The following is a 23,558-nucleotide window of genomic DNA, read 5'->3' as shown; positions in this document are numbered from 1 at the left end:
AAATATTATTAAACAAAATAACAACCAAATCTCAAAGAATCCTAGTGACTTTAGGTTTGTAATGATGAAATCTGGGTTCCATTAAAATCACATTTTTGGGAACCTTGAGTTTCCCAGCATGCAGAGAAGTTAGGACAGAATTTTAGCCTGTCTGACCCTTTTGCTTCAATGAGCTGCAACAAAGCTGACACTCACACTCGTATAATAGATCTATCAGGCTAATGCTACCAACATGTCACAAGCACGACAAGCGTAACACAACTGGAGGACCGACCACCCTGACCTTGTGCGGCAGCTGGCACCACCTCAACTAGAGAGCGTAACCTCAGAACGTTAAAATAAACTTCTATGCCTTAAAAAAAAAAAAAAGAAGAGATAACCAAAAGTCTTCTTCAGACTGGAAATGACAACAGCACTGTTCATCAGCCTTGTTTTCATGGCGAAACATTTAGCACTTGCAGGTTAAAGCAGATTATAAATACCAAAACGTGCAAAACCATGAAAATGTTTTCTTTTAAAAATGGGAACAGGGGTTGGGGGCATACAACACTGAAAGGTGAAACAATGACATGTGACACTGGGCCAGGACACACACTGCTGGGTCATGCTGCTCTGGGAGATTTATTTAGTGATTTTTTTTTTTTTTTATTATTGTTTTTTCACTTGCGCTCCTGTCAGGAGTGTGGTCAATGGGACAGTCAAGCAGCAAGAGTCACAGTTCATCAATATCAACATGATCATCAGTATCATCATTATTGTCACCACCGTTATTGTCATCCTCCTCATGGTATCATAATAATAATAATATTTTTCATTATCATTTTTGACTTTCTCCTCAGGCTAGAAAATAATTTACATCACGTATTTTACTGAATTTTGAGACCACAAACATTCCAGCAACACACTCTAGGATTAAGGGTGGGTAACAATCAGAAAAGCATGACTTTTTGCATAGTATTAAATGAACAAAGACATTGAGTTCTTTATTTACAATTATTGTATAGATAAAAAAAAATCATAAAAACAAGATGAACACTTAAATCACTTACCCATAAATGGCTAAGTATGCCAAAAGTTATCTGTTGGCATTTCTCTTTTTCTTTGTTCCACAAACTGCATGCTGCTAAATACAGTACATCGAGGCAGGTGAGAGTATATTGCAAGAAGTATCATTGATATCATCATCATCATCATCATCATCATCGTCGTCATCGTCATCATCGTCATCAACATAATTATTGGCTGTTACAGCGAGTGTTTTCATTCGGGTGTAATCACAATGCGTTTCTGACAGGAGCGGTGGTTGATTACAGCCACGCAGCTGCGTTGGCAGTATGACTCGTCGCGGTGCATGATGGGAGATGTAGCGCAGGAAGAGTTCCCGTTTTCGCGCCAGTGCACGTGGAGTTTGTGTTGTCCTCGGTGGACTCATTGCTCTATTTACAAGGATCATTTCCAAACGTGTCCTCTTTGTGTCCTCTTTAAAAGCAGAAATGTCACTCCTGGATGTAAAAGTGGTTGGAGAAGATTGGCTTAAGTCTTCGTTTTATTTATCTTTGTTTTGTTTTTTTTTTGTTCTTGAAAATGCAGTTTTGTTTTTTTCTTTTCGTAGGTCTTTTTTTTTTTTTTTTTTTAGAGACAAATAAACAAATACATAGTCAAGTCAAAACTTCAGAAAAACAAAAAACAAAAACAAACAAAAAAAAAAAAAACCGAGTGCCTCAAAAGCAGAATATGAGAGTCCAGACTTGCCGTTTTTCAACTTAAATAAGACAGATTTTATTCAAATGGTCCATGTGAGTGTTTCAACACGCCTGAGCTGACTGGTAAAGCTTGTGCACCCTCTCTAGATGGACAGATTGATTGGGAGATGACAGAGGGGGAGGATAGAAAAGGGGTGAGGGGATGGCGAGGGAGGAGGGAGGGGGGGGGGAATGATTGTATAAGCTGTAGTCGTGTGTACATTTCTCTTTTTAGGTAGAAAAAAAAATGTACATTTCATCAAGTTGCATAATGAGCCTATCACGTCATGCTTGCCAAAGACTTTAGTTAGTAATAGAAATAACACTAGTACAAGCTAGTTGAGTGGCCTTGTCCTTCTGAGTGCAATAAGACAGGGTAGATGTGCATTCTGTATGTAACCTCTCGGGGGTGTAATGTCTGATTGGTCAAAGCACAATAAATAGTTACAACTAGTGAGTACAGTTGAGATGCTAGAGTACTGTATATTCTGTGACGGCAGGAAGACAAGCTTGGTTAAAACACACAAAAGCACAGCTAGAATTACACCACATAAGTTGTTTTTTTTCATTCATAACCAGATAGTGCAGAAAAGGATGGTCTTTTTTCATATATATGTATATATAGAAAAAGAGTCAAAGAAACATTCCGTTTTTGTTTTTTTTTTTGTTCAATTTGTTTTTGCCTTTTCTTTTTTTAGATGTTAAAAATACCAACATCTCTGCGGCGGGGCAGCACAATTTCCCCGTCCTGGAGCGAAAAGGGAAACTTTTTTTTCTTCCCCCGCCAAAAATGAACCACGCGATATCTTCAACAGTTTAAACCAACCAACCAAAGAAAGAAAAAAAAGAAAGCTAAACATTTGATCCCCATGCGGCACAGGTGAGCCAAACATTAACTGCAGGTTCCGACCGTGATGGGAGCGTCGCCCTTTCGAGGGTCACGGACATTTTTAGAAGTCCTTTGAACGAGCAGGCTTAACTAGTAGTCAGTTCACTTTAAAGGTCCTGATATCGGCCTCTGATGCAGCCGTGACCCGCAGGCCAGTGCTGAAGCACAGACAAAGAAAAGACAAAAAAAGGAGTGTAAAAAAAAAAAAAAAAAAAAAAAAAAATTGTTGAAAAAAATTATTGAATATATCCCCCCTCTGTCACAACAAGGAGGCCTCCATTCAGACAAGGCAAGCCACTCCCACTAGATCCCAACAATCATGAAGTATAGTACTAAGATTCCACATTTACTGCACATCCCATCATATTTTGGTTTCTTTTTGTCTCGTCAGTCAACTAAAAATATCTACAATATTCGAAAAGAATAGCAGGCAAATACCAGCACATGATTTTTTTTTGTTTTGTTTTTTTTCAGTAATAACACACCAACACAGGTCTGGTCCTTCTGAGCTTCAGCTCCGCCTCCCTCCCCTTCTAGAAACCAGGAGGTTTTTTATCTCTACGAGGTTGTAAACAAATTACATTCTCTTTTAGACATAAATAAGTCAAAGTATTTGAGCCACTGAAGCAGGAACAAGGCAACATGCCAACAAACAAAGATAAACTCTCTCTAAATATATTTATATGTATTTATATTAATAGAATATATCCCATAAATGCTATCATCATCAATATTATTTAGCATTCCTTTTTACCATTAGGTGCAAAACTACTGTGCAAGTTGAGCCCCTCCCACCTTGTCACGCATTTCGGTTTGAGGATGAAGTCTTTTTTTTTTTTGTCTTGCTTTCGTTGTTGTTGTTGTTGTTGTTTTTTTGTTTTTTACAGTCGCGTACATGTTCATGCCACACAGAAGAGGGAAATTCGCAGGCCAGGAACTCAGAAGCTGTTCTTTAAAAGTAGTAGGAGTCCACCTCGAGGCCCAGCCCGTCACAACAAAGAACTCTCAATGAAATAAAAACCCTTTTAAATAAAACTTGGGTAATGTACATTCATGCAGGAGCAACAATAATAATAATAATAATAATAATAATATTAATAATAATAATCGTAATAATAATAATAATAATAATAATTATAATAATAATAATGATAATAATAACAATAATAATAATAATCAGAATGAGAATCAGAATAACAATGTTTCTGTTATTGAATTGAAACTATTCTCAGTATTGATAGTGTTATTGTGGAGGAGAGGGAATGTGTTCAGTCTGGTTTTGTCATGTTTGATCCTCGGCAGCGTCTGCCTCCTTGTCGTCCCCCTCCTGCCCCTCTCCCCCACAGCTCCCCCATCACAGTGCCACTAATGACGCGGGCGCCACACCTGCGCCGCCGGCGCCGCGTGCGCTCGCACGCGCCAACGCTGCAGCCACCGCCACCAAAAAAAAAGTGCAGGACGGCTGTGTGGGTGCTGTGGCTTTTCTCTTCTGATTGCACGAGTTTGTTGCTTTATTCGCCTTGTCCTAGACTTCTTTTTTTTTTTTAATATATATATATATGTATAAATTATTTATTATTCCATTAGCGGTGAGCAAGGGGGGCTTTTTATGGAGCTAAAGGTTGAAAGTGGCGATCCCTGGAGGGGATCAACCTGTAGGGGGCGTGCTATGAGGAATGTGAAGGGTTGGAAGGGAGGGAGGAAGGAATCAGGCAGGACCAGGTGGAATTTCTGGGAAGTGACAAGGCGCAAGGTCCCGGTTGAAAGGTCTGGAGGTGAGTGAGAGCAGCAGGCGCTCACGCCACCAGAACTACAGGAGAGGGGGGGAAAAAAATGGACCACCGGGTTAGAGGCTGGTCTCCAGGCTGTGAAGGGGGCTGGCGGGGCTGGAGGAGGCCGCCGATTTACTGGTGTCGATGGTCAGGTTGATGCCGCTGTCGATGGCGTTGTTGTTCTTGTTGGGCGACGAGGGCTGGCTGGAGAACTTGCCCCGCCGGCGGGTGGAGTCTTCGTCCGTGTCGTCGATGAGGGGGATGCTGGGCGTGGAGTCCTCTATCCTAAATTCGGGGTGCGTCATGAAGTTGTGGATGGACGATCTGGAGTCGGGCTTCTCCAGGCCTTCGTAGAGGGAGCTACGGAACGCGTTGACAACTCGGATCTGTCGTGCAGAAGGGGAGGGGCGGGGTGAGGGAGGGGAAAAAAGCACGGTGAGAGGCGGCGCCCAGCGAGGGGAGGAGGGGACCCTCAGAGATAGAAGGTGGGGGAGGGAAGGAGGGGGTGGTAGAGAGTGGGGGAGGGGGGAGAGAGAGAACCTGGGAGGAGGAGGAGGAGGAGGAGGATGCCAGAGGAGAGAGAGAGGGAGAGAGGCAACTGCAGTCTGTGCTCCGCTCTCACACGAGACGACTACAGTTCACAAGTCACTCAGTTTGGTCGTGCAACTAAGAGAAGCCGTGAGGGACACAATCAGAAAGAAAAAAAAAAAAAAATCACTCCTCGAAGTGAAAGAAACAAACAAAAAGCAACACAAACGCTCGTTGTAAGTATACGCTTTAGTCCAATGTGCTGTATACCTAGAAACAAGCCACGTTAATAAAGATGGAATGCTCACAGAAACAAATCAAAGGAGAATAACACATGCAAGTTGGATCTGGCGGACCAGGTCAGTCAGAAGGAGGGTAAAGTTAGATCTGTGAGATCCAATCGGGCGTTTTTTGTTTTTTTTTTGGAGGAAGGGTGAGTGGTGGTGGGATCTCTGGCGGTACCAGAGCAGCGTCTGGGTGGGAGGAACGTCCGCAATTGGACACGGCAACGCACGAGTATAGCACAGGATGGGTGGAGGAGGAGGAGGAGGGCGGCGCCCCCACCGCCCAGGACAACAAGCCTTGAATGCATCAGTTTGACGAGAGGGCCACGTCAAACTGGGAGACATCACCACACACCAGCAAACGGGTTAAAAGAAAAGGAAAAAGAGGCAAACACACAAAGACATGCAACAGGAAAAGAAAAAACACAAACACGTGGACACGGCCGGGAGACTGTGTGCAGCAACACAAAACACGTCGTGGTGGCAAATGGAACTCATAAAGTGGGCTGGCAGAGAGCGTCGCCTCGACTCCATGCATGTGTGAGTAAACAGTCAAGTATAGGCCCCGAGCAACTGCGTCGTCCGCTGAAATCTGCCTCGTGGAATGTGAGTAAGTTGGAAAAAAAAATTGTAATGTCGCTCTGGACGCCACTGACAGTGTTTGACGTAAGAAAAAGTGAAAAAAGTGGGGAAAAAGAGGTTGCGTTGTTACTGCCGTTTCACTGATGTAGAGTTGAACGCTACCACTCACAACTATGTACTACCAACTGCTGGCCCTACAGATGGTCCAGATGCTTTAATCGACAGCAAACCTAAATTTAATTTTCGTGAAATTCGTAAAAAAACGTAACTTTGAAGGTCCAGTGTGTCACATTTATAGAGATCAAGTGATGTTACTTAAAGTCACTAAAGCCGCGATCAGACTGCCAGTCGAAATCCGAGTGAAACCAGATGGCTCTTTTGTAGTCTGAACAGTCGCATGAAATCCGATCTTTGCAAAACGGATTGAAACCACCAATCGGGAGGAAGTTACAATTTGCATTTGGACAGATGCGTCTCAGTGTGAACAGCTCCAAACACAACAATCGGTTTCAACTGTCCGTGACGTCACTCTACGCAACGCAAGACCCAATGCGCCACCAGAGGGCGCCATTCCAGGGGCGTAGCTGGAACATAATGGAGCAAACAGAAGAAGTAGAAAGCAGCAGTCCCTGGACAGAGGAGGAAACTCATTGGCTCATCAGTCTGTGGGGGAGATACTGTAGCTCCATTCAAGCCAAGCTCCAGGGCATGAGTCACAACGATACGACGTCACACGCTAAACGCTACGCTGGACGACGCCTCCGCTCCGACGCCGTTGCTACAGCAACCTGTCAGATGGGTCAGTAATGTGGCCCAGTGCGAACAGAGCCAGATCCTATTTGGACATTTGCCGGGATTTGAGAAGGAAATCTGTTTTGAATCAGATCTGAATCAGATTCGCCTGCAGTCTCAACGCAGCCTAAAAACAGTTAACACTTCCATTTGCACTTAGTTATAGTAATCACTTAAAATGATATAATAATGATTAGCAGGTGCTCCTTATATTTAAAGCGGTGGAGATAATGCACCACCATATTTCTTCACCAGCCCAGAAAACGGATGTGCGACAGATTTCGCCCCGACGACACATGGTGGCAGCTTTAACCAAATGGAGTTTTGTGCTGACTGACGATGAAGTCATCTGCTTGGCATAAGGATATATGTGATTATTTGTTGGCATAGAGAGCGCAGTGAAAAAAACCATAAACGTACACACTGGAATTTCGATGCCAAATGAGTTCAAAAAGGATTACACTAATATCGCATTGAAAAAAACTTGTACATCAACCTGTAAATCTCAATGTACCTATTAACCTGATCGACAGCTGGCACAGCTTGCCCTGCACTGTGTGTGGCTCTGTGAGCTACAAGAAGACAAAACAAGACAAAAAGAAGAAGAAGAAAAAAAAAAATCATAATAAGAGAAGCCTGTCTGGATGAGCGCATATGACAGGATGTCTGACAGGTAACAGTGATGAGGTGTCAGAAACGGGTGGGGGGGGAGTGAGGGGTTGAAATTTTGCCACTGGCACCAAAGAGGATCTGTGTCTGTTACTATGGCAACATGACAGTCAACTACGACGACAGTATGAAGCAACAAGACGGGATGAGTTATTGGTGCAGGACTGTTTATCTTTTTTTTTTTTCTTCTGCCCCCCTCCATTTCATAAGAGAAAGTGAGATAGTGTGTGTGTATGAAAGAAAATTGGGGGTAAAAAACAAAAACAAAAAAACAACACACAGTTGCTCATACTGACAGTTTTGCAGGTGTTTAGATCCCCATTTGAAAGACAAAAAAAAAACATGTTTCCCTGCTCGGTGTCGGCTGGAGAGGATCCGCGCTTCAGGTCAATCCGGCATCGTGATCAAACTGACAGACAAGGTCAAAGACAATAGGCTGCATCCTATACTTGAATGTTTACACAGTCGCTTAGTGGGTTGACTGGAATTAGTTTACGGAAGGGTGGGACGATGGATGCGGGGGTGTGGTGGTGGTGGTGGTGGTGGAGGTGGGGGACGGGGGTGATGATGAGCAGAGGGAGACAAACTCACAACCTGAAATGTCACGCCGTGGGTATCACCCTTAGTCCCGCGCTCCTAGCACTCTGAGGAAACAAACACACATTGACCAATGAGAAGACAGTACACCCAAGCATGGGACGAGATATCAAGATGACTCTGACGGCAAAATAAGACAGAAGAGAGACAGGAAATGAACAAAGCAGATAGCGAGAGAGGAATCAAAAAGAGCCTTCAGAGGTGCCAGCCCCGAAAAGTCGGGGAGCGTCACACAGCTTGGAGAAGAGCAAATCTGCCAATCTTTTTTTTTTATCTATTGATTTGACTTAATGGCACCCCTGAAGCAAAAGGAGCAGAGAAGCAGACTGACAGAGATCTGACTCACGGCCAGTAGTGGGAGGAGCGGTAGCAGCAGTAGTGCTTGTAGGAGAGGAAAGGGCATTGGACAAGGACACGTGACTAGGACTAGAAACATTGGTTACATCCTGCGTCTGGCTGGTGGTGGACGACTGGCGTCTCAGAGCCCCCGCCCCCTGAAAGGAGGTGCCACTCTTGAAGGTGTTGACTACGTCAATCTGCGGGAGGAGAGTGGGACAGGAGAGGACAAATGGCTGCTCAGAGTGACGGAGACCATAATGGCACAACACAGGCCGACTGGATGGGTGACGCTGGGTGGGAGGGTGTGAGTGGGACTGATCAGAGCCAATGACGTGACGTGATGGAGGAGGAGGGCGCTGGTCAGCTTACAAGCAAATTGAACTAGAAAAGGTTTCTTTTCACGTCGAAAAACACCAGATGCACCTTTGTGCGAGCGCCTCGTGATGGTTCCGTCGTGACGTTGCACGCTGGGATGCAGAAAACTGCGCGCGAGCATGCTGGATAAAGACAGGAAGTGAGTTTGCTAGTTGGAGTCATGTGACCTCCGACGGCAGCAAACAAATACAAAATCACGGCGATGCCTTCGGGGTCTTCCGGAGGATTTGTGCTCTAAACCAGAGGGACGTGAGCAGATGGCGAACGGGTGGAAAAACACAAACGGCGGTTTTCCCAACTGACACCAAAGTGCTCAGCACAGCTTCGGCTCGCTCTTAAAGATAAATATATATATATATATATATATATACATATATATATATATATATATATATATATATATATATATTTTTTTTTTTTTTTTTTTTTTCAACAGTGGGTGGATGCTTTACCGCAATATTTTCCCTCCTAAGATCTGCTTGCCTGTCCCACGGTGACTCTCATTGGCTCCATCGCTCACCTTCACGATGGAGCCACAACAATCAGTTTCAAACCTCACAACAGCAGCAGCAGCAGCAGCAGCAGCAGCCTCAGGTGTGTTCAGCACCGCAGTGCAGTGGAGCAACAATTAAGGTGTAAAATGTGTTGAAGGGAATAGAAAGGGTAGAGCTACAACTGAAAAAGATATTTGGATGCTTCCTGTGTAAAATTGCAAATATGTGTCATTTTGTTACTGTTAATAATCTCTGATTGAAATATTATTATATTACTACATATTTAAGATGTTTATGCTTTGAGTTTGGTGAATGGAGTTTTGTTGGACCCCAGGAAGAATAGTCTTCGTTTTCACCATGTGAAAACAAATAGGGATCCTTAATAGATAGATAGATGGATAGATAGGTAGACAGATAGATAGCTACTGCTGCCTGCTCAGCTGCTCCTGCAGGTTGCAGGGTGCGGGTGCTGGCGGGTGGTGTCGCGTGGCGGAGACGCGGGTACCCGTTGACCGTCAGAAACACAGTGAGATGAAACGAGACCCCGACGACGTGAGTGTCACAGTGATAGTGGTGTGTGGAGACGGTCACAGTGTGAACAGGGTGCGACTGCTGCTCCTCTGCAGTGGAGACCACCTCAGTCCAGTGGATTGCTGCTGCTCCTCCGTGCACCTGAACAAAATCTTCACACGAAAATGACCGACGGGCAAAAACTCATGGAACACGAACCGCCGTGTTTGGACACCTTGGTATCGTCTCACACGGTGATACTTGCTTCCGAGATGTGATTATGAGAGAAAAAAAGCAAAAACCTTCCATGCACTACATGCCATGTTACAGATTATACACACATTGTTTTTTTTATTACTAAGCAAAGAATGAAGGATGTCCATTTCTTCCAGGAAGTGTCGGCCTAATCCAGCCGGGCCTTCCTGTGAAGTGGAAACACGTCGGCTGTGTGTTCAGCGCGTCCTCACCTGGGTCTGAATGCGGTTGAGCCCTCTGAACCAGAGGATCTGCCCTCTCCTCAGCTCCCTCTCGGCGTGGTCGATCTCCTCGTTGTCCTCGTTCACGTCCTCCTCCGGCAGCTCGTCCTTCTGGGTGAGCTGGCCCGCCCTCCGCAGGAAGCGCAACCTGCTGTTGGGTATGCTGGCGATCACCTGGAGATGACGACCAGGTTGGAAAAGCTACCACGGAGGGCTCAGAACGTTCCCAGGAGAAGGGGTGGAAGCGACACGTTACCTGTCCCCACACCAGCTCTCCCAGTCCGAGGAAGACGCACCACATCCACTTCTCCAGGTCCAGGGGTTGACAGCTGAAGGGCTTCCCGCCAAACTGCACGATCACGATCTGCGCGACGCCACAGAGAGATGGCGGACGTGAGCGAAACCGAAAGGACTAAACTAAACTAATTGCTTACCTGGGTAAATAAAAGTCAGATGAATAAATCTATAGTTTGAGAGTGTCCTTTTTTTTCTCCTCCTCTCCCCTTCTGTTCTCCTCCTTCTGCCCCCTACTGAAAATGCTCAATCCTGCAGTCCTGTCTTTCATGTTGGATTGTATTTGTACTGTACATGTTTGGACGAGGATTGTATAATTTTGTTGTACACGTTTACGTGTTGAAATGACAATAAAGCCACATATCATATCAAAAAAAAAAACGTGCAGCCACTCGGGTTCGAGCGTGCGCTCACCTGCATGGCGAAGGTGCCAAACACGATGGAGCAGAAGATGGGGTTCCTGAAGATGCCGTCAAAGACGTTGCGCTCGCCATGGATTTTCCTGGCGTTGATCTCGTTGAAGAGCTGCATCATGACGAAGGTGTTGAAGATGATGGTGTAGTGCTCGGACGGAGGCGAGTGCAGGGGAGCGTTGCGGCCACTATCGATGTCAAAGATCTGCTCGCCTGGTAGCGCAGGACAGAAAGAAAGTTACACATATGTATCGAAAATTCCTGGTGAGATGAACGACGTCTGGTGGTTTACACAAGGAAGCAGTTTAGAGTGTTTGCTTGCGTCGCAATGTTACAACAATTACACATTAACATAGTGTGGTGAAAGTGAAGGTCACAACTTGTCCACCAGAGCATTTTAGAGTTGTTACATTGTTTATCTGCTCCACTCTGACCCACAACCGTATGACTGTATGGCAATAGGCGAATTTGCCAAAACATTGGTCAACGCTTCCTTTAACACTCCAGAACCCCCTGACGGGTCAAAGAGCAAAAGCTTTGGGCCCACCCGCCCCCGTACCAACGAAGAGCAGCGTGAAGATGATGACGAGCTGATAGACTCCGTGTCCGAGGATGTTCTTGGTCATGGTGCTGGAGATGAGAGGCTTGTTGCGACCGTACGGCTTCCTCCTCAGCAGAGACTCGGTGGGAGGTTCCGTTGCCAGGGCCAGCGATGCAAACGTGTCCATGATCAGGTTCACCCACAACATCTGCACTGCCTTCAGAGGAGAGTCCTGAGGGAGGGCGGGGCGGAGAAGGGAGTAGAGGAAAACAAGTGGGAAAGAAACCAGTGATCATCACTTCAGCTAGAAAACAGTAAAAAAAACAAAAACGTTTGCCCATGTTACTTATTACCAAGCTGCTTTCAGACGTTTGATGAAGCATGAATTTGGCCTGATTTAAAATTTTTATATGGATAAAAGCTTAATATACTGCCCATAAATACATTAATAAAAATAAAATAAAAAATAAAAAATAAATACAGAATGCAGAAGTAAAAGTCATTTGGTTTTCCTACTTATAGAACGGTTCTTATATACACATATATACACAACAATATCCATAAAGCAAGGGGACTTGCTCCCAGTTAGTTGCCATCTTGCTCCGCCATATTTCTAAGGAAGCCTGGTGTGGATAACCCAGCCAAGTTTCATATGCAATGTATCCAAGTTTGTGTGTGTAGGCCACCATAGTTCACTGGCAAGCTCAGTAGATGGAGGGTAAGTGAAAGAGCGCTGCAATCTAAAATGTAACCACTTGATGTCGCCGTTTCCTCTCAAAATCTTCAAATATTACACACTTAACCTTTGAAAAAACTGTGTATCACAAATTAAAACGTTTGCACGTCACTTTGCATTCAGATACATTATCTAGATAGTTTTGGCTGAAGAAGCCAAGTAGCTCTGGTTGACCTTCTTTTTTTGTTGCCTCCTCTGGAATACAACGGAATTAGTCAGCATCAATACGCTGCAATATTTTTTTTCCCCCCATCCAGACATCACCACTTGGTAACTGAGAACAATCTACAATCCAGCTGTGAGCACTTTGATGGAGAACAATTAGCACTGCAGTGAGAGAGGAGAGCATCTCAAGGCCAGTCCACCCAGGCTGTCTGGACGTGCTGGTTTTGAAAGGCCTGCTTCTTTTTCATAATGGCAATCAGCCACACAATACATGATTAGTTTGAGAGCAGAGCAGGACACAAGGAAGAAAAGGCTTAAAAAATACTAATGATCATTTCAGCAAAAAGGTTATTATTTCTTTGGCAATTACATTCATTCTGCTAGTAAATGGGAGCCCGTTTAGTTCTCGACGGTGCTACAAAAACGGTTTTACCAACTATACTTCACTGTTCAGTGGTGCAAACAAACAAACAAACAAAAAAAATCTCTCTCAGGGTTCCTACAGGTTTCTTCAAATTAAATTCAAGTCTTTTTAAGACCATGTATATCAAAAATTAATACCTGTTTCTCTGTCTATTTCACAGTCGTACCGGCAAAGAAAAATGAAATTGTTGAACTTTAGAACATTAATTTATTCAACAAACAAAACAGCTAGCTGGCTAGCTGGTGGGACCCCGGCGGCGATGGAAGGAGTTTGTTCCTTTCCTCGGACATACTTCACGTGCTTCGTCGATTTGGCATGAGAGTCCAACGCCTTCACTCCCATTGTTCCGAGTTGAATCTTCTTCTTGCACACAGTGCAGCAAGCCTCAAAAACGTTGTCCGACATTGGTTTTAACCAATGCCGAAAAGACATTTTATCCATCCACGCTGCGTTAACTTCCATTTCCCCATGTCCCAGCATGAATTAGCTAGTTGCTTGCCTCATTGTTTGTGTCTGTGTTGTGATGTTGTTGATGTTGTATTGTGCTTCTTTTTTTCTTCTTCTTTTTTTTTTTTTTTAACCGGCGGTTGGCATCCAGTGTATTGGTTCATTGACGAGAAATGCGATACAGTGAAGTTACATACGGCACAATTTTTGAGACCCAGATATCAAAATTCAAGACTTTTCCAAGTCTTTATAAGGGATTATTTCCAAATTCACAAATTCAATGCTTTTAAGACTTTTTAAGACCTCGCGGGAACCCTGCTCTCTACCTGAGTTTTCAAGCGTATCAGTATCCTCTGTCTACTGTTGCCGGTGCTCCGGCCTGCAGAATATGAGTGAACCTTCTAAAGAGGGGGAGGCTCCAGCTGCCAGCAGGGCTCAGCAGTGGCAGAAAGAAGAAGCAGCTCCAAGCTGGAAAACGGTGGCAACCACCGCAGTGTGGAGGCTGCAGCAGCAGTCGCTTTATCACAAGTGGACTTTTTTTTTTTTTTTTTTCTAAGCATATTTTCCTCTTATGAATTGCAAAGAACAGCAACACATAGCTTTCTTTTCAGTTCAGCCAATTCAAAGTTTTTCAAAGAGATGAAGCCTTGTGCTCACGGAAATATAAAAGAGAGGATGCCTCTGTTTCACAAACCGTCTTTGCTGATTTATCTGCAAGTTCCAGAAATCCTGGCTTTTTTTCTGATCTATCTTGCAGGATGTTTGTCATGCAGATGCTTGCATCACGGAAACGTAAAAACCTGACATCAGGGAAGAGTTGTGCGAGCGGACAAACGCAGACCGATCCCCTGCCACTGACCTGCGTGATGCACGCCCCAGTAAAGGCCACGATGACGGCCACCACGTTAACAGTGAGCTGGAACTGGAGGAACTTGGAGATGCTGTCGTAGACGTTCCGGCCCCACATCACCGCCTTGACGATGCTGCTGAAGTTGTCGTCTGTCAGGATGATATCGGACGCCTCCTTGGCCACGTCTGTGCCAGCGATGCCCTGGGGGAGCGCAGAGGACGTGCGGTTAGCAACAGGCTAACGTTAGCGGCGGCGCCAAGGCTGCTGCTGCTTCAAAAACTGCAGACCATCGTTTTCGTGCAGACTGCACTTTTCTTCGTCCGCACGTATCACATGGCTATTGACACGCATGTGATAGTGCAGTTTTGTTTCTGTGCTTTTCATTTTGTAGCATGAAACATCTTCATGTCACAATTCAGAAAATGGCGTCTTCTAAGGCAGATTCCGAGAGAGAAAGAAGTTGAAGAAGATTCAGATTCAGATCATTTCCTATTTCATTATAATAGTTTGATCGAAAGGAGACAGCAGAGGAGCCTGTTCTCGCACCACAGTGGGAGAAGTTGACAAAGACGTATTTACATCAGCTAAACTTTGAAGCGGTTGGGTTTTTTTTTTTTTTTTTTTTTTTTTGGCATTCTATGTATCAGTCTTGGCAGGCACACTGAACCTTTTTTGGTAACATTAACGTTGCTTGTAAATCAGTGGATTTGTGTCCAAGCATCAGCAGAAGCAGCACCTTTTCACACAAACAGTGAAAAGAATAGTGACAAAAAAATCTGCTCTGCTGTGTCCTTTTACTAAAATTAATCTACGTGCAGAACTATCTGTTGTTTTTCTATTCATTAGTAATGAGTATTTACAGTATATTTACACGGCATGCGGATGTACTTCTGATGATGCGGCAACATGAACAATTAGTAAAAGGAATCTGCTCTGCTTTAGTGATTTTATTGATATCACAGATGTGGGATGACATGGGACATGAAATCTTACTAGACCTCAAAAGGGACAACTACTGCAATTAAGCCCTAATTGTTAAAATAGATACTACATATATGTAACTATATATTACATGGTAATATATAACAAATAAAGGTTTATCTCCGCTACTGATTGGAGAAGAAGCACAACTTCACCAGACTTACTTGAGAAAAAGAACATCTTAGTTGTTTTTTTTATGTAAAATAACAATATCTAAAATTCAAACTATATTCTTCATTAGCGGCATCAGAGCAGAGATTCGTTTTAGCCTGCTTCCCTTCAAGCGCATTGCAAGATGCAATGCACAAGAGATAAAAATCTGCGAGCCTGGAAATCCACTAGGGGGACCTCCTGCCACACGGCTGCCGCAGCGCGTCTGGGCATCTTAAATACTGCAGAGGTGAAAAAGAGCGTATCTGCAGGGGTTGATTTCAAGAACCATCCACTGACCATTGCGAAGCCCACGTCGGCTTTCTTCAGCGCAGGTCCGTCGTTGGTTCCGTCGCCGGTCACAGCCACCACCTGCCTCTGGTCCACCATGGTGCTGTCAATAATGCCTGTTGAGCACACGTGGACAAAGGCAGGTGATGCATCCTCAAAGAGCGTCAAAAAACGTCGGAATGACAGAAAACTTTAATTAACCACTGCCATTGCGAGATCGATAAAGGCCGTCACTCTGATTCTGACGACGCTGACGTGCACTTCACCTTTGACGAGCGTGTGTTTGTCCGTGGGGGAGGATCTGGCCAGCACCCGCAGCTTGGGCCAAACCTTGTCGATACGCTCCTGCTCCACCTGAGCGCCAACAAAACAGAAATTAAAGGACAAGTGTTTGTGAAGTAGGTTTAGACACTCTTCCCTCCTCCTCCTCCTCCTCTCCAGGTCAAGGCTCTACTCCGCTACTCTGCCTCGGTAGTTGGGTTCCGCACCTCTCCTTTCTCGTTGCGGATCCTCCGGTTGAACTCCTTGCCATCGATGCAGAGGAAATCTTCTCCTGGGTGGATGATGCCGCACTTGATGGCGATGGCCCGAGCTGTGTTAATGTTGTCGCCTGTCACCATGCGCACCGTGATGCCGGCGCGCTGGCACTTCTGGATGGCGTCGGGCACCTAAATAGAGACACAGTTAAAGATTCAATGCCAAATTTCACTTAAACAACCTACTCATTTTTTTTTTTTTTTTTACCTTACTTGCTTACTAATTTTGCCTTCCAGAAAGTATGCACTGAAAAACACTCAATTCTGAAAATGTGCCCTTTGTGATGTCACAAAGTACATAAAATGCCTCTCTCAGGTGAGAAGCTAAAATTGCATGTTATTTTTTGCAGGAGGCTGTAAACACACATCCATGAATGTGTATTTGTTTTTGGGGAAAAAGTGCACAAAATTCATCACAACATGATTGAGTCAAACTTTATGTTGGTGTCTTTCACATCTAAAGCAGCTTGTATGTCTCCGTATGATCAAGTTCAGACCACCTGCCAATAGGAACACGTTCAAGCCTGCAACCTGCATTCATTCAGCAAATGTTTGGCTACTTGACATGTTTGTTTTTTTTTATTTTGTACAGTGTCGAGGTCATGAAATGCCTCAGAACAAGAGCGATGAAACCAAAACACTCTTCTTCTTTGGCCATTTCCTTCAGTGGTGGCCACAGCCAATCATCTGCATCCTCCTCTCACATCGACTCCCTTCCTGTCCTCTTTCACTGCATCCATAAACGTGCTCTTTGGTCTTCCTCTAATCCTCCTCCTGCCTCCTCAGCACCCTTCTACTGACATATTCATTGTCCCTCCAAACCATCTCAGCCTGGCTTCTCTAGCTTTATCTCTACAGCATCTCCCAGACTCTGACTGTCTCTCTGATGTCCCACATCCCGTCCGTCCTGGTCACTGCCAAAGAGAAGATTTTCATCTCTGCTGCATCCAGCTCTTCATTGTGAACTAGCTTTATTGCATTTGCCTTCTTTCGTCTGCATGTAGTTTTCATTTAAAGAGCTTTCCACTTATTTTTTCTTGTTAGCAGTTGAGAAAAAAAACACTCGGGGAGAGGGGGGATATATATTGAGATGGACCTTTAGTGAGTCTAGCGAGCAAAAAGCAGGCATTAATTCAGAAACGCATCGTCTTGCTGACAAAGGTCAGTGTGGGCGAGCGGGGCTCTCTAAACCCACACATAAACAAACATGCGCACGCATGCAGTAATGGCAACCGGCTTGCATTTGCACAAGAACAAGGCAGAGCCCGGTCCACTTTTCTAACTGCACACCTTTCACATGCACACAAAGGCAGACTAAAGCAAATTACTTCGCTAACACAACGTTAGCGCTCCAGTTCATACTTTTAGTGGCGTAAACAGAGCCAGATTGAAGTAGAGATAGTAGCAGAGAAGAGGAGGTCTGATGTCAGACAAACAAAAAAAAAATGTTTTTTTTCCCTCCACTATGGATTGTACTTCTTGTATTTCAGTATTCTGCAATGACGCATCAGAGAACATTTTAAAGGAAACATGCTGACCAGCAGCCACATGTTGAGACATAAAGCTGAATCAGAGACGTCTTTCACGCAAGCAGTGTTCAACACAAGTCTTCCGATGTTCTCAATCATTATCAGTGCAATTAAACAACTGGTAGTGGAAAAAAAAAAAAAGGTTTATACACCCTAAATATTGGTGGACTTTTACACATTTCACCCTGCAAAAGGCCAAATAAAGGCATTACTTATTCATCCCAGATATCATATCCTGCCTCGGCCCTGCCTCTCTGAGTCCCTGCTGCCCATTTGACAGCGTTTTCCTGCGGATTCCCACTGCCCTAGTTGACTGGTCACCCGAAAGAGGAGGTGGAGAACGGCAGGAGGAGGAGGAGGAGGAGGAGGAGAAGAGCGGAGGCTTATTAAAAATACAGAGGAGGAGGGTAGGAGGCTAGTAGGTGAAACTGAAAAACAAGCCACTTGTGTTTGTTGTCCCGATCTGGTTTCACTCTTGTTTTCCTCCGCCGCTGCTCCCCTTCACCATCCGCCTACTGCTCCTGCAGTCCGTCATCTCTCTGACATCAATCTGATTTTCAGTCGCCTTATCTTCCACCACCCCCCCCATCTCTTCCTCCTCTTCCCTTTCTGTTTCTCTCTTGTTCTGCGTCTATGAGGTCAACCCTCCGAAGCAGCCGGCGATTTAAAAAAAAAGAGAAAAAAAATGGTGCATTTTATAAGGAAAAAAAAAGCAACAACCTAATAATCAAACTGGAAAGTACACTGAGGATATTTCTGGTGCGTTCTTGGAGAGCGCTGCCATCCCACACTAGTTATGGCGTCTCCTCTGCCTTATTTGTTTTTTTGCGGGTCTGTTTAGCTTACATAAGCAGTCTTCGGCAAAGAAGGAAAAAAGAATAAGAGAAGAAAAAGCAAAAGTGTACGAGCAGAAGGAACAGGGGAGAGGGGAGGATGAGGCAGGAGTAAAAAAAAAAAAGAATCTGCGAGGGTATGGAATTAAAAAAAGGGGCAGGAAGGGGCTGAAACTGGAGGAGGGTGAGGAAGACGGATTGAAAAAGATGAAAGGAGGAAGATGAATAATGCAGCAGACAGTAATCTTCCTGTCCCCGTGTACCTGCACAGGATCTGTCAGGGAGGGTCAGTTTTCGCACTGGGAACACAGGTGAGCGGACTTGTGGCTGAAGACGTATTTTCGCCCCATCCAGAGGAGCGAAAACAACAGAGTCGCCTCAAGACACACAACTAAGTTTTAAATAACAAACTATTAAGAAAATATAAACTGCTTAATTACAAGTAAAAGTCTTGGAATAAAACTGGAGTAGCTATGGATTAATTAATCAGGATTAATTAATCAAGATGAATTAATCAAAAGAATCAAGTCTTTTTAATTAATATTTGATTTCTAAATATTTTAACATAACCCTTTGAATCTGTATTGTTAGCATGTTTACAGTTCCACTTTTCAAACTGCCCTGAATTATTGATACACAAATGCCAATGTTTTAAATAATTTAAATCCAAAACAGTTTATAGTGAATTTCATGCTCGAACTGGTATAAAATCAGTGTGAAACTAGTACAGTTGATTTTTAGAACTTCTGTACTGCATCCTGCAGGGGCAGAAATCTTCAACAGCAGGAACTTTAAAAGGTTCTTTGAAGTTCATTATTATCAAGAGGTTCTCAGTAAAAACTCTGAAAAACACTTTGTATTGTTTTGCCACCCACCTCTGGCCGGACGGGGTCCTCAATCCCGACCACGCAGATGGCGGTGAGGTCATTCAGAATGTTGTTCTCGTCCTCCCAGTTGGGCTCGGGGTCGCCGCTGAAGTCCCGGTACGCCACGCAAATGGTCCTCAGGCCGTCGCACGCCATGGGCTCGATCACCTTCTTCACCATCTCGTCCTTGTCCCTCGGCCGGAACACCCGGGGCTCGCCCACCTCGCTCAGAATGTGGCTGCACCTGCCGGCGCAAAGGGAAATCGCGCCTGTTGGTTCCGCGGCGACGGAGAACCTTTCATCTGACCCGTTTCATCTGGGTTTTCGACAACACGGCGAGCGTCTCCAAACACTCATTGAAGATAAGCTAATCATGATCTCCAGGGATTTCTTTGAATGGCAAACATAATGGGGGAAAAATCCATCATATCCAGCTTTAACTGAATTTAACATCTTAAAACACTGTAAAACAGCTGGATTACTGAGATTTAGGTTGAATTCTTATAATTCTGACCTTTGACAATTACTGTATGTTGGCACTAAGTACATCCATGTCAGCTTCAAGCCCTCAAATTTGCTGAAAATTTAAAGGACCTAATGCAACCTTTTTCAGAATTTTTCGTCCAGGTGTAGCAGCCCTGCATGAAATAATTATTCAAAAAACAGCATATTTATCCCCTGTTATCAGATTGACTTTAAAACAGATGTTTTCAAACCTTCCACTGTTTCGAACGGGACAACAGGTGCCCTTTGTGACATCACAAATGACCTTGTTTAATTAGAAGAGGTAAAAGATGAACACTTGACATTTCTGGGGAGTTTGCTGACAAGCTGGAGACACATTTCTGTCAAAATACATTGGTGAAATGAACTTTGCATAATGTGGGATCTTTAAAACTGTTTCTACTGGCGTGAGACCAATACTGACGGCACAACCACACTCACTTTTTAAGAACAATCTCGGAGGCTCCTTTGCTGTACATGCGGAAGCTCCCGTCGGACAATTTGGTGACGGTGCTCATGGACTTTCTGACGGAGTTGAAGGTGTAGACTTTGTAGAGCTTCTCCTCTGGGATCTGGTTTCTTATTGGCTGGTAATCCCGCTTCAGGTCCAGAACCAAGCCCAACAGGCCACACTCTGTCTTGTTGCCCACCTGCTTGGGCAGACCGCCTTCCTTGTCTGGGGGCTGGAGAGAAGCAGAGGGAAGTTCTATTTTCAGAGCCATATTCACAGCAATAAAGTCACATTAGTATTTTATATCCATCGTCTGTTTCGTCTCAGATTAGATTTTTTTTTAACAACGGTTGAAATGTAAATAAAGAGAACCACAGCGCAGCAACCAAAGTCGCATTCTTGAAGCGCAAAGTCGATGCTTGACGCTCCCTGCGATCAATGTGATTTTCTTTTCTTCTCCGCAATTAAGTCTTGAATTGGCTGCTGATGATAATTGACTAGCTCGCAGGTGAAAGGGCTGCTCTGTGTGGGAGGGCAGGAGATGGAATCTAATTTTAATGTTCTTGTTCCGAGGAGCACGGACGGCTCTGCCTGCCGCAACCTGGACGTTCGCGAAGGTCGGAGGATTTTTATCAAAACTCGAAGACGCCTGCAAGATATTGTGCTGCACTGCTGTCAAAACAAACACAACCTGCGCGTCTTGTCTTGTTTTTTGCTTTCTCCTTTTGGATACACCCTATCGACAAAAAGCAAATGGAATTCATCTGCAAATCAGTGCAACGGATCCTGGACTGATGCGTGGCAGGGAAACTGTATCCTGCACGCTTCGCTGTGGCTTGTGTGTTCAAACCTGCAAACAAGGCAGCGATTGTACTACTTGTGAAACGGAGCACCCTGTACGCGCGAGTGTGTGCATGTGGTCAGCTTGCGGAAGGCTCAGCGTTGCCATGGAAATACTGGGCAAAGCGTTTCTCCAGAAGGAGGCTGGGGAGCAGCTCTCTCCGCCACTTGGGGATTCTTACGCTTTGGCTCAGATTCTCTTGCAGGATTTTCACTCATCTCACTTCACACATGTCCCCCCCCCCCGTCTCCCTGCATTCGCCCCTTTTATCTTTTTCCCAGTTTGTATTCATTAGAATTTCCAGAGCGCCACTCCTTTTTTTTTTTACAAGTTCTTCTGTGGCAGACCGTAAGTTTACACACCTTTGAAAATGTGGTTTCCTGTACAATTGAATTTGCTGATAAGACGACTGCTCATTTCTTGCATTGCGCAGGTTTTTACGTGACAGCCATTAGCCGACACTGGGCTGAACCGAGTTGCACCTGTGCTTCGCCATATCGCACTGACAGTACACCTGACAGCTACACTCATGGCTATAAAGAGCTTTCCAGGTGCACACTGAACATGGCGACTAGAACATGCAGCTGAGCAGACACCTTCCTGCTATTTGCCCTAAAATAGACTGACTGCAGGCTCACTGCTCTCTATTTGGTCTAAGGTATTCAAGGGGGAAAAAAATGTATGTTTCTGAATTTTGCCTTCCATCATTTTGTTCACCCAGCACGTATTTTACATTCGTGGCAGCCGGGTGCTCAGATTCCAATCACTGCTGATGAGAGAAAGAGAGACAGGAAGTGTCTGTAAGCCTAGACGCTATGGGAGAAGTTAGCACAGATTACACAATGGTCTTTTTGTCATTAACAGAAGAAGAAACGGCCCTCAAGGTTTTTCTTGACAGACGTGTTTCTCCAGATCTCTTAAAATTCAACCAAAGACTTTAGCACATCGCAGCTCGTCATAGGAAACTCACCTGAGGCTAACGCTGTCCCTCACAGCAATAGGAGGCCTCGGGCCCCAACTAACTTATGGTAACAAATCCAATCGGTTCAGTGAAAAGTCACAGACAGAGCACCCATTCAATCGCCTGCTACCGCACTTTGCCTCCTCCCATTCTCCCTCCTCCACCCTCCTCCCTTTTGGATAGACAAAGTAAATCCAAAGAAACAGTAGGAAGCATTTCAATCCCTCTATTAAGCCTTTCTTGTGAACAAGCAAACTAGCCATTATTAAAGGAAAATTACGGAAAAAATGGTTAATAATCTACTGAGAAACTTTGGCATCTTCCAAACCTTCATTTTCATTGCAACAGCATTTTTCTGCTGCTTTTTTCCTACATGGATATTAGTCACTTAAGTGGAGATAATAAAATGGAATTTCCCTAACTCAAGTGAAAAAAGGACATTTCTGTTAACTGAAAGGATTTTCAGGGGGGAATATTGCACAAAACCCAGGACAGAGGAGACTAAAGTTTCACTAGACACACTGGCAGCCAGTGGCCAGAGATTTAAACTGCTAATTCAATTTTGCAACAAGACAGTTGAAAACTTGCCAATATTTCAAGGACAATAGCCATAGCCGCGCGTGTGTGTGACTGTGTGTGTGTGTTGTGTGTGTGTGTGTGTGTGTGTGTGTATGTGTGTGTGTGTGTCCTATTGTTACTGTGCATAAACCCAATACCAAGCGATATCAAAATGCAATAGAGTGATGTAATGCAAAATAGCATCAGCATAAAACCAAATAGCACAGGCCTAAATAGAAGAAGAAAAAAAACTTTCTGACTGAGGGCGTCATAATTCATGCATAACAGGGTATAAAAATAAACCCATGATATTAATGGGGACTGCTGTATTTGGCATGTCGGACCTCAGAGGGCTTGTATAGCGGATGCTTTGGTAGCATTTAGGCTGCCAGGGTCTGTCAGTCTTACTCTTTCGTGCGACCTCCAGCATCGTCTATTTTCAACTCATTACACAACATTAGGGAGAGGGTATAAAACAGAGATGATCTCCGCAGAAGGACAAATGAGCGTCCTGCTCGAGCCAAAGTTGGAAGGCTGTGCTGACGATGTCAAACAGGATGGATTCATTATTGTTTGGAGAATGTCGAGGCTTTATTTGGGGACTCGTGCATTACAGAGGGGGCTCTTTTTCCGTCGTTCGTGCTTAAAGACAACGCAATTACTTGAGCAACAATGAATGTTGATTCAGTGCTTCACGTCTGTTTGGGTGGAGCTGCTAAGTCCGGCCTGCCAGCTGAGGGGGCGAGAGAGAGGGAGAGGGAGAGAGACAGCTAAACCCTCATCAATCATTAAAATCCAATCAGACCGCTGGCCCACGTTCACCTAGTAATTTGAGGTATCTGGTTAATGTTCAGCTGTGTGTCTCACAGACGCAGACGGGAGTACAAATGGTTTGTAGTAAATAACAGAATTAATGTTTTTTTTCTTAATGACCAATGATTACATCAGGGACAAACTGTCTGCCACCGACTAATGAGGACACACACACACACACAGATGCAGTTTGGGTTTGTCCCCAGCAACTGAAAACCAACCACTAATCATGCACAACAAATGTAAAAGGTAAAAAAAAAACCAAAAAAACGAGACACAGACAAACCAGATGAGAATAGTCACTTGCGAAACACAACAACACAAA

The 23,558-nt window shown here is 44.5% G+C and overlaps 1 protein-coding gene across 13 annotated transcripts in view; it reads right to left on the bottom strand.

The window, feature by feature from the left end:
* Window positions 1-3,972: 3,972 nt before the first annotated feature.
* Window positions 3,973-23,558, bottom strand: part of atp2b2 (ATPase plasma membrane Ca2+ transporting 2) — a 103,518-nt gene continuing 83,932 nt past the window's right edge. For 8 of the 13 annotated variants that reach the window (XM_076025326.1, XM_076025329.1, XM_076025328.1 and 5 more), the window contains 11 exons: window positions 20,051-20,292; window positions 19,115-19,349; window positions 15,830-16,009; window positions 15,608-15,695; window positions 15,351-15,457; window positions 13,929-14,120; window positions 11,316-11,529; window positions 10,758-10,969; window positions 10,306-10,413; window positions 10,041-10,223; window positions 3,973-4,789 (listed from right to left, as the gene is read on the bottom strand). In XM_076025326.1, coding sequence (XP_075881441.1) covers window positions 4,478-4,789; window positions 10,041-10,223; window positions 10,306-10,413; window positions 10,758-10,969; window positions 11,316-11,529; window positions 13,929-14,120; window positions 15,351-15,457; window positions 15,608-15,695; window positions 15,830-16,009; window positions 19,115-19,349; window positions 20,051-20,292 — 2,073 coding nt within the window. In that variant the 3' untranslated portion in view covers window positions 3,973-4,477. Of the gene's footprint in view, window positions 4,790-7,849; window positions 7,903-8,201; window positions 8,392-10,040; window positions 10,224-10,305; window positions 10,414-10,757; window positions 10,970-11,315; window positions 11,530-13,928; window positions 14,121-15,350; window positions 15,458-15,607; window positions 15,696-15,829; window positions 16,010-19,114; window positions 19,350-20,050; window positions 20,293-23,558 lie in introns of all 13 variants that reach the window. The other 5 variants (XM_076025332.1, XM_076025338.1, XM_076025337.1 and 2 more) reach the window with 4 other exon arrangements.

This window comes from Nelusetta ayraudi, unplaced genomic scaffold (genome assembly GCF_046127955.1).
Source record: "Nelusetta ayraudi isolate G7.1 ecotype Tasmania unplaced genomic scaffold, CSIRO-AGI_Nayr_v1 ptg000017l, whole genome shotgun sequence".
Taxonomy (NCBI): domain Eukaryota; kingdom Metazoa; phylum Chordata; class Actinopteri; order Tetraodontiformes; family Monacanthidae; genus Nelusetta; species Nelusetta ayraudi.
Note: the sequence above shows the minus strand (reverse complement) of the source record. Positions and strands in the feature narration are given on the sequence as shown.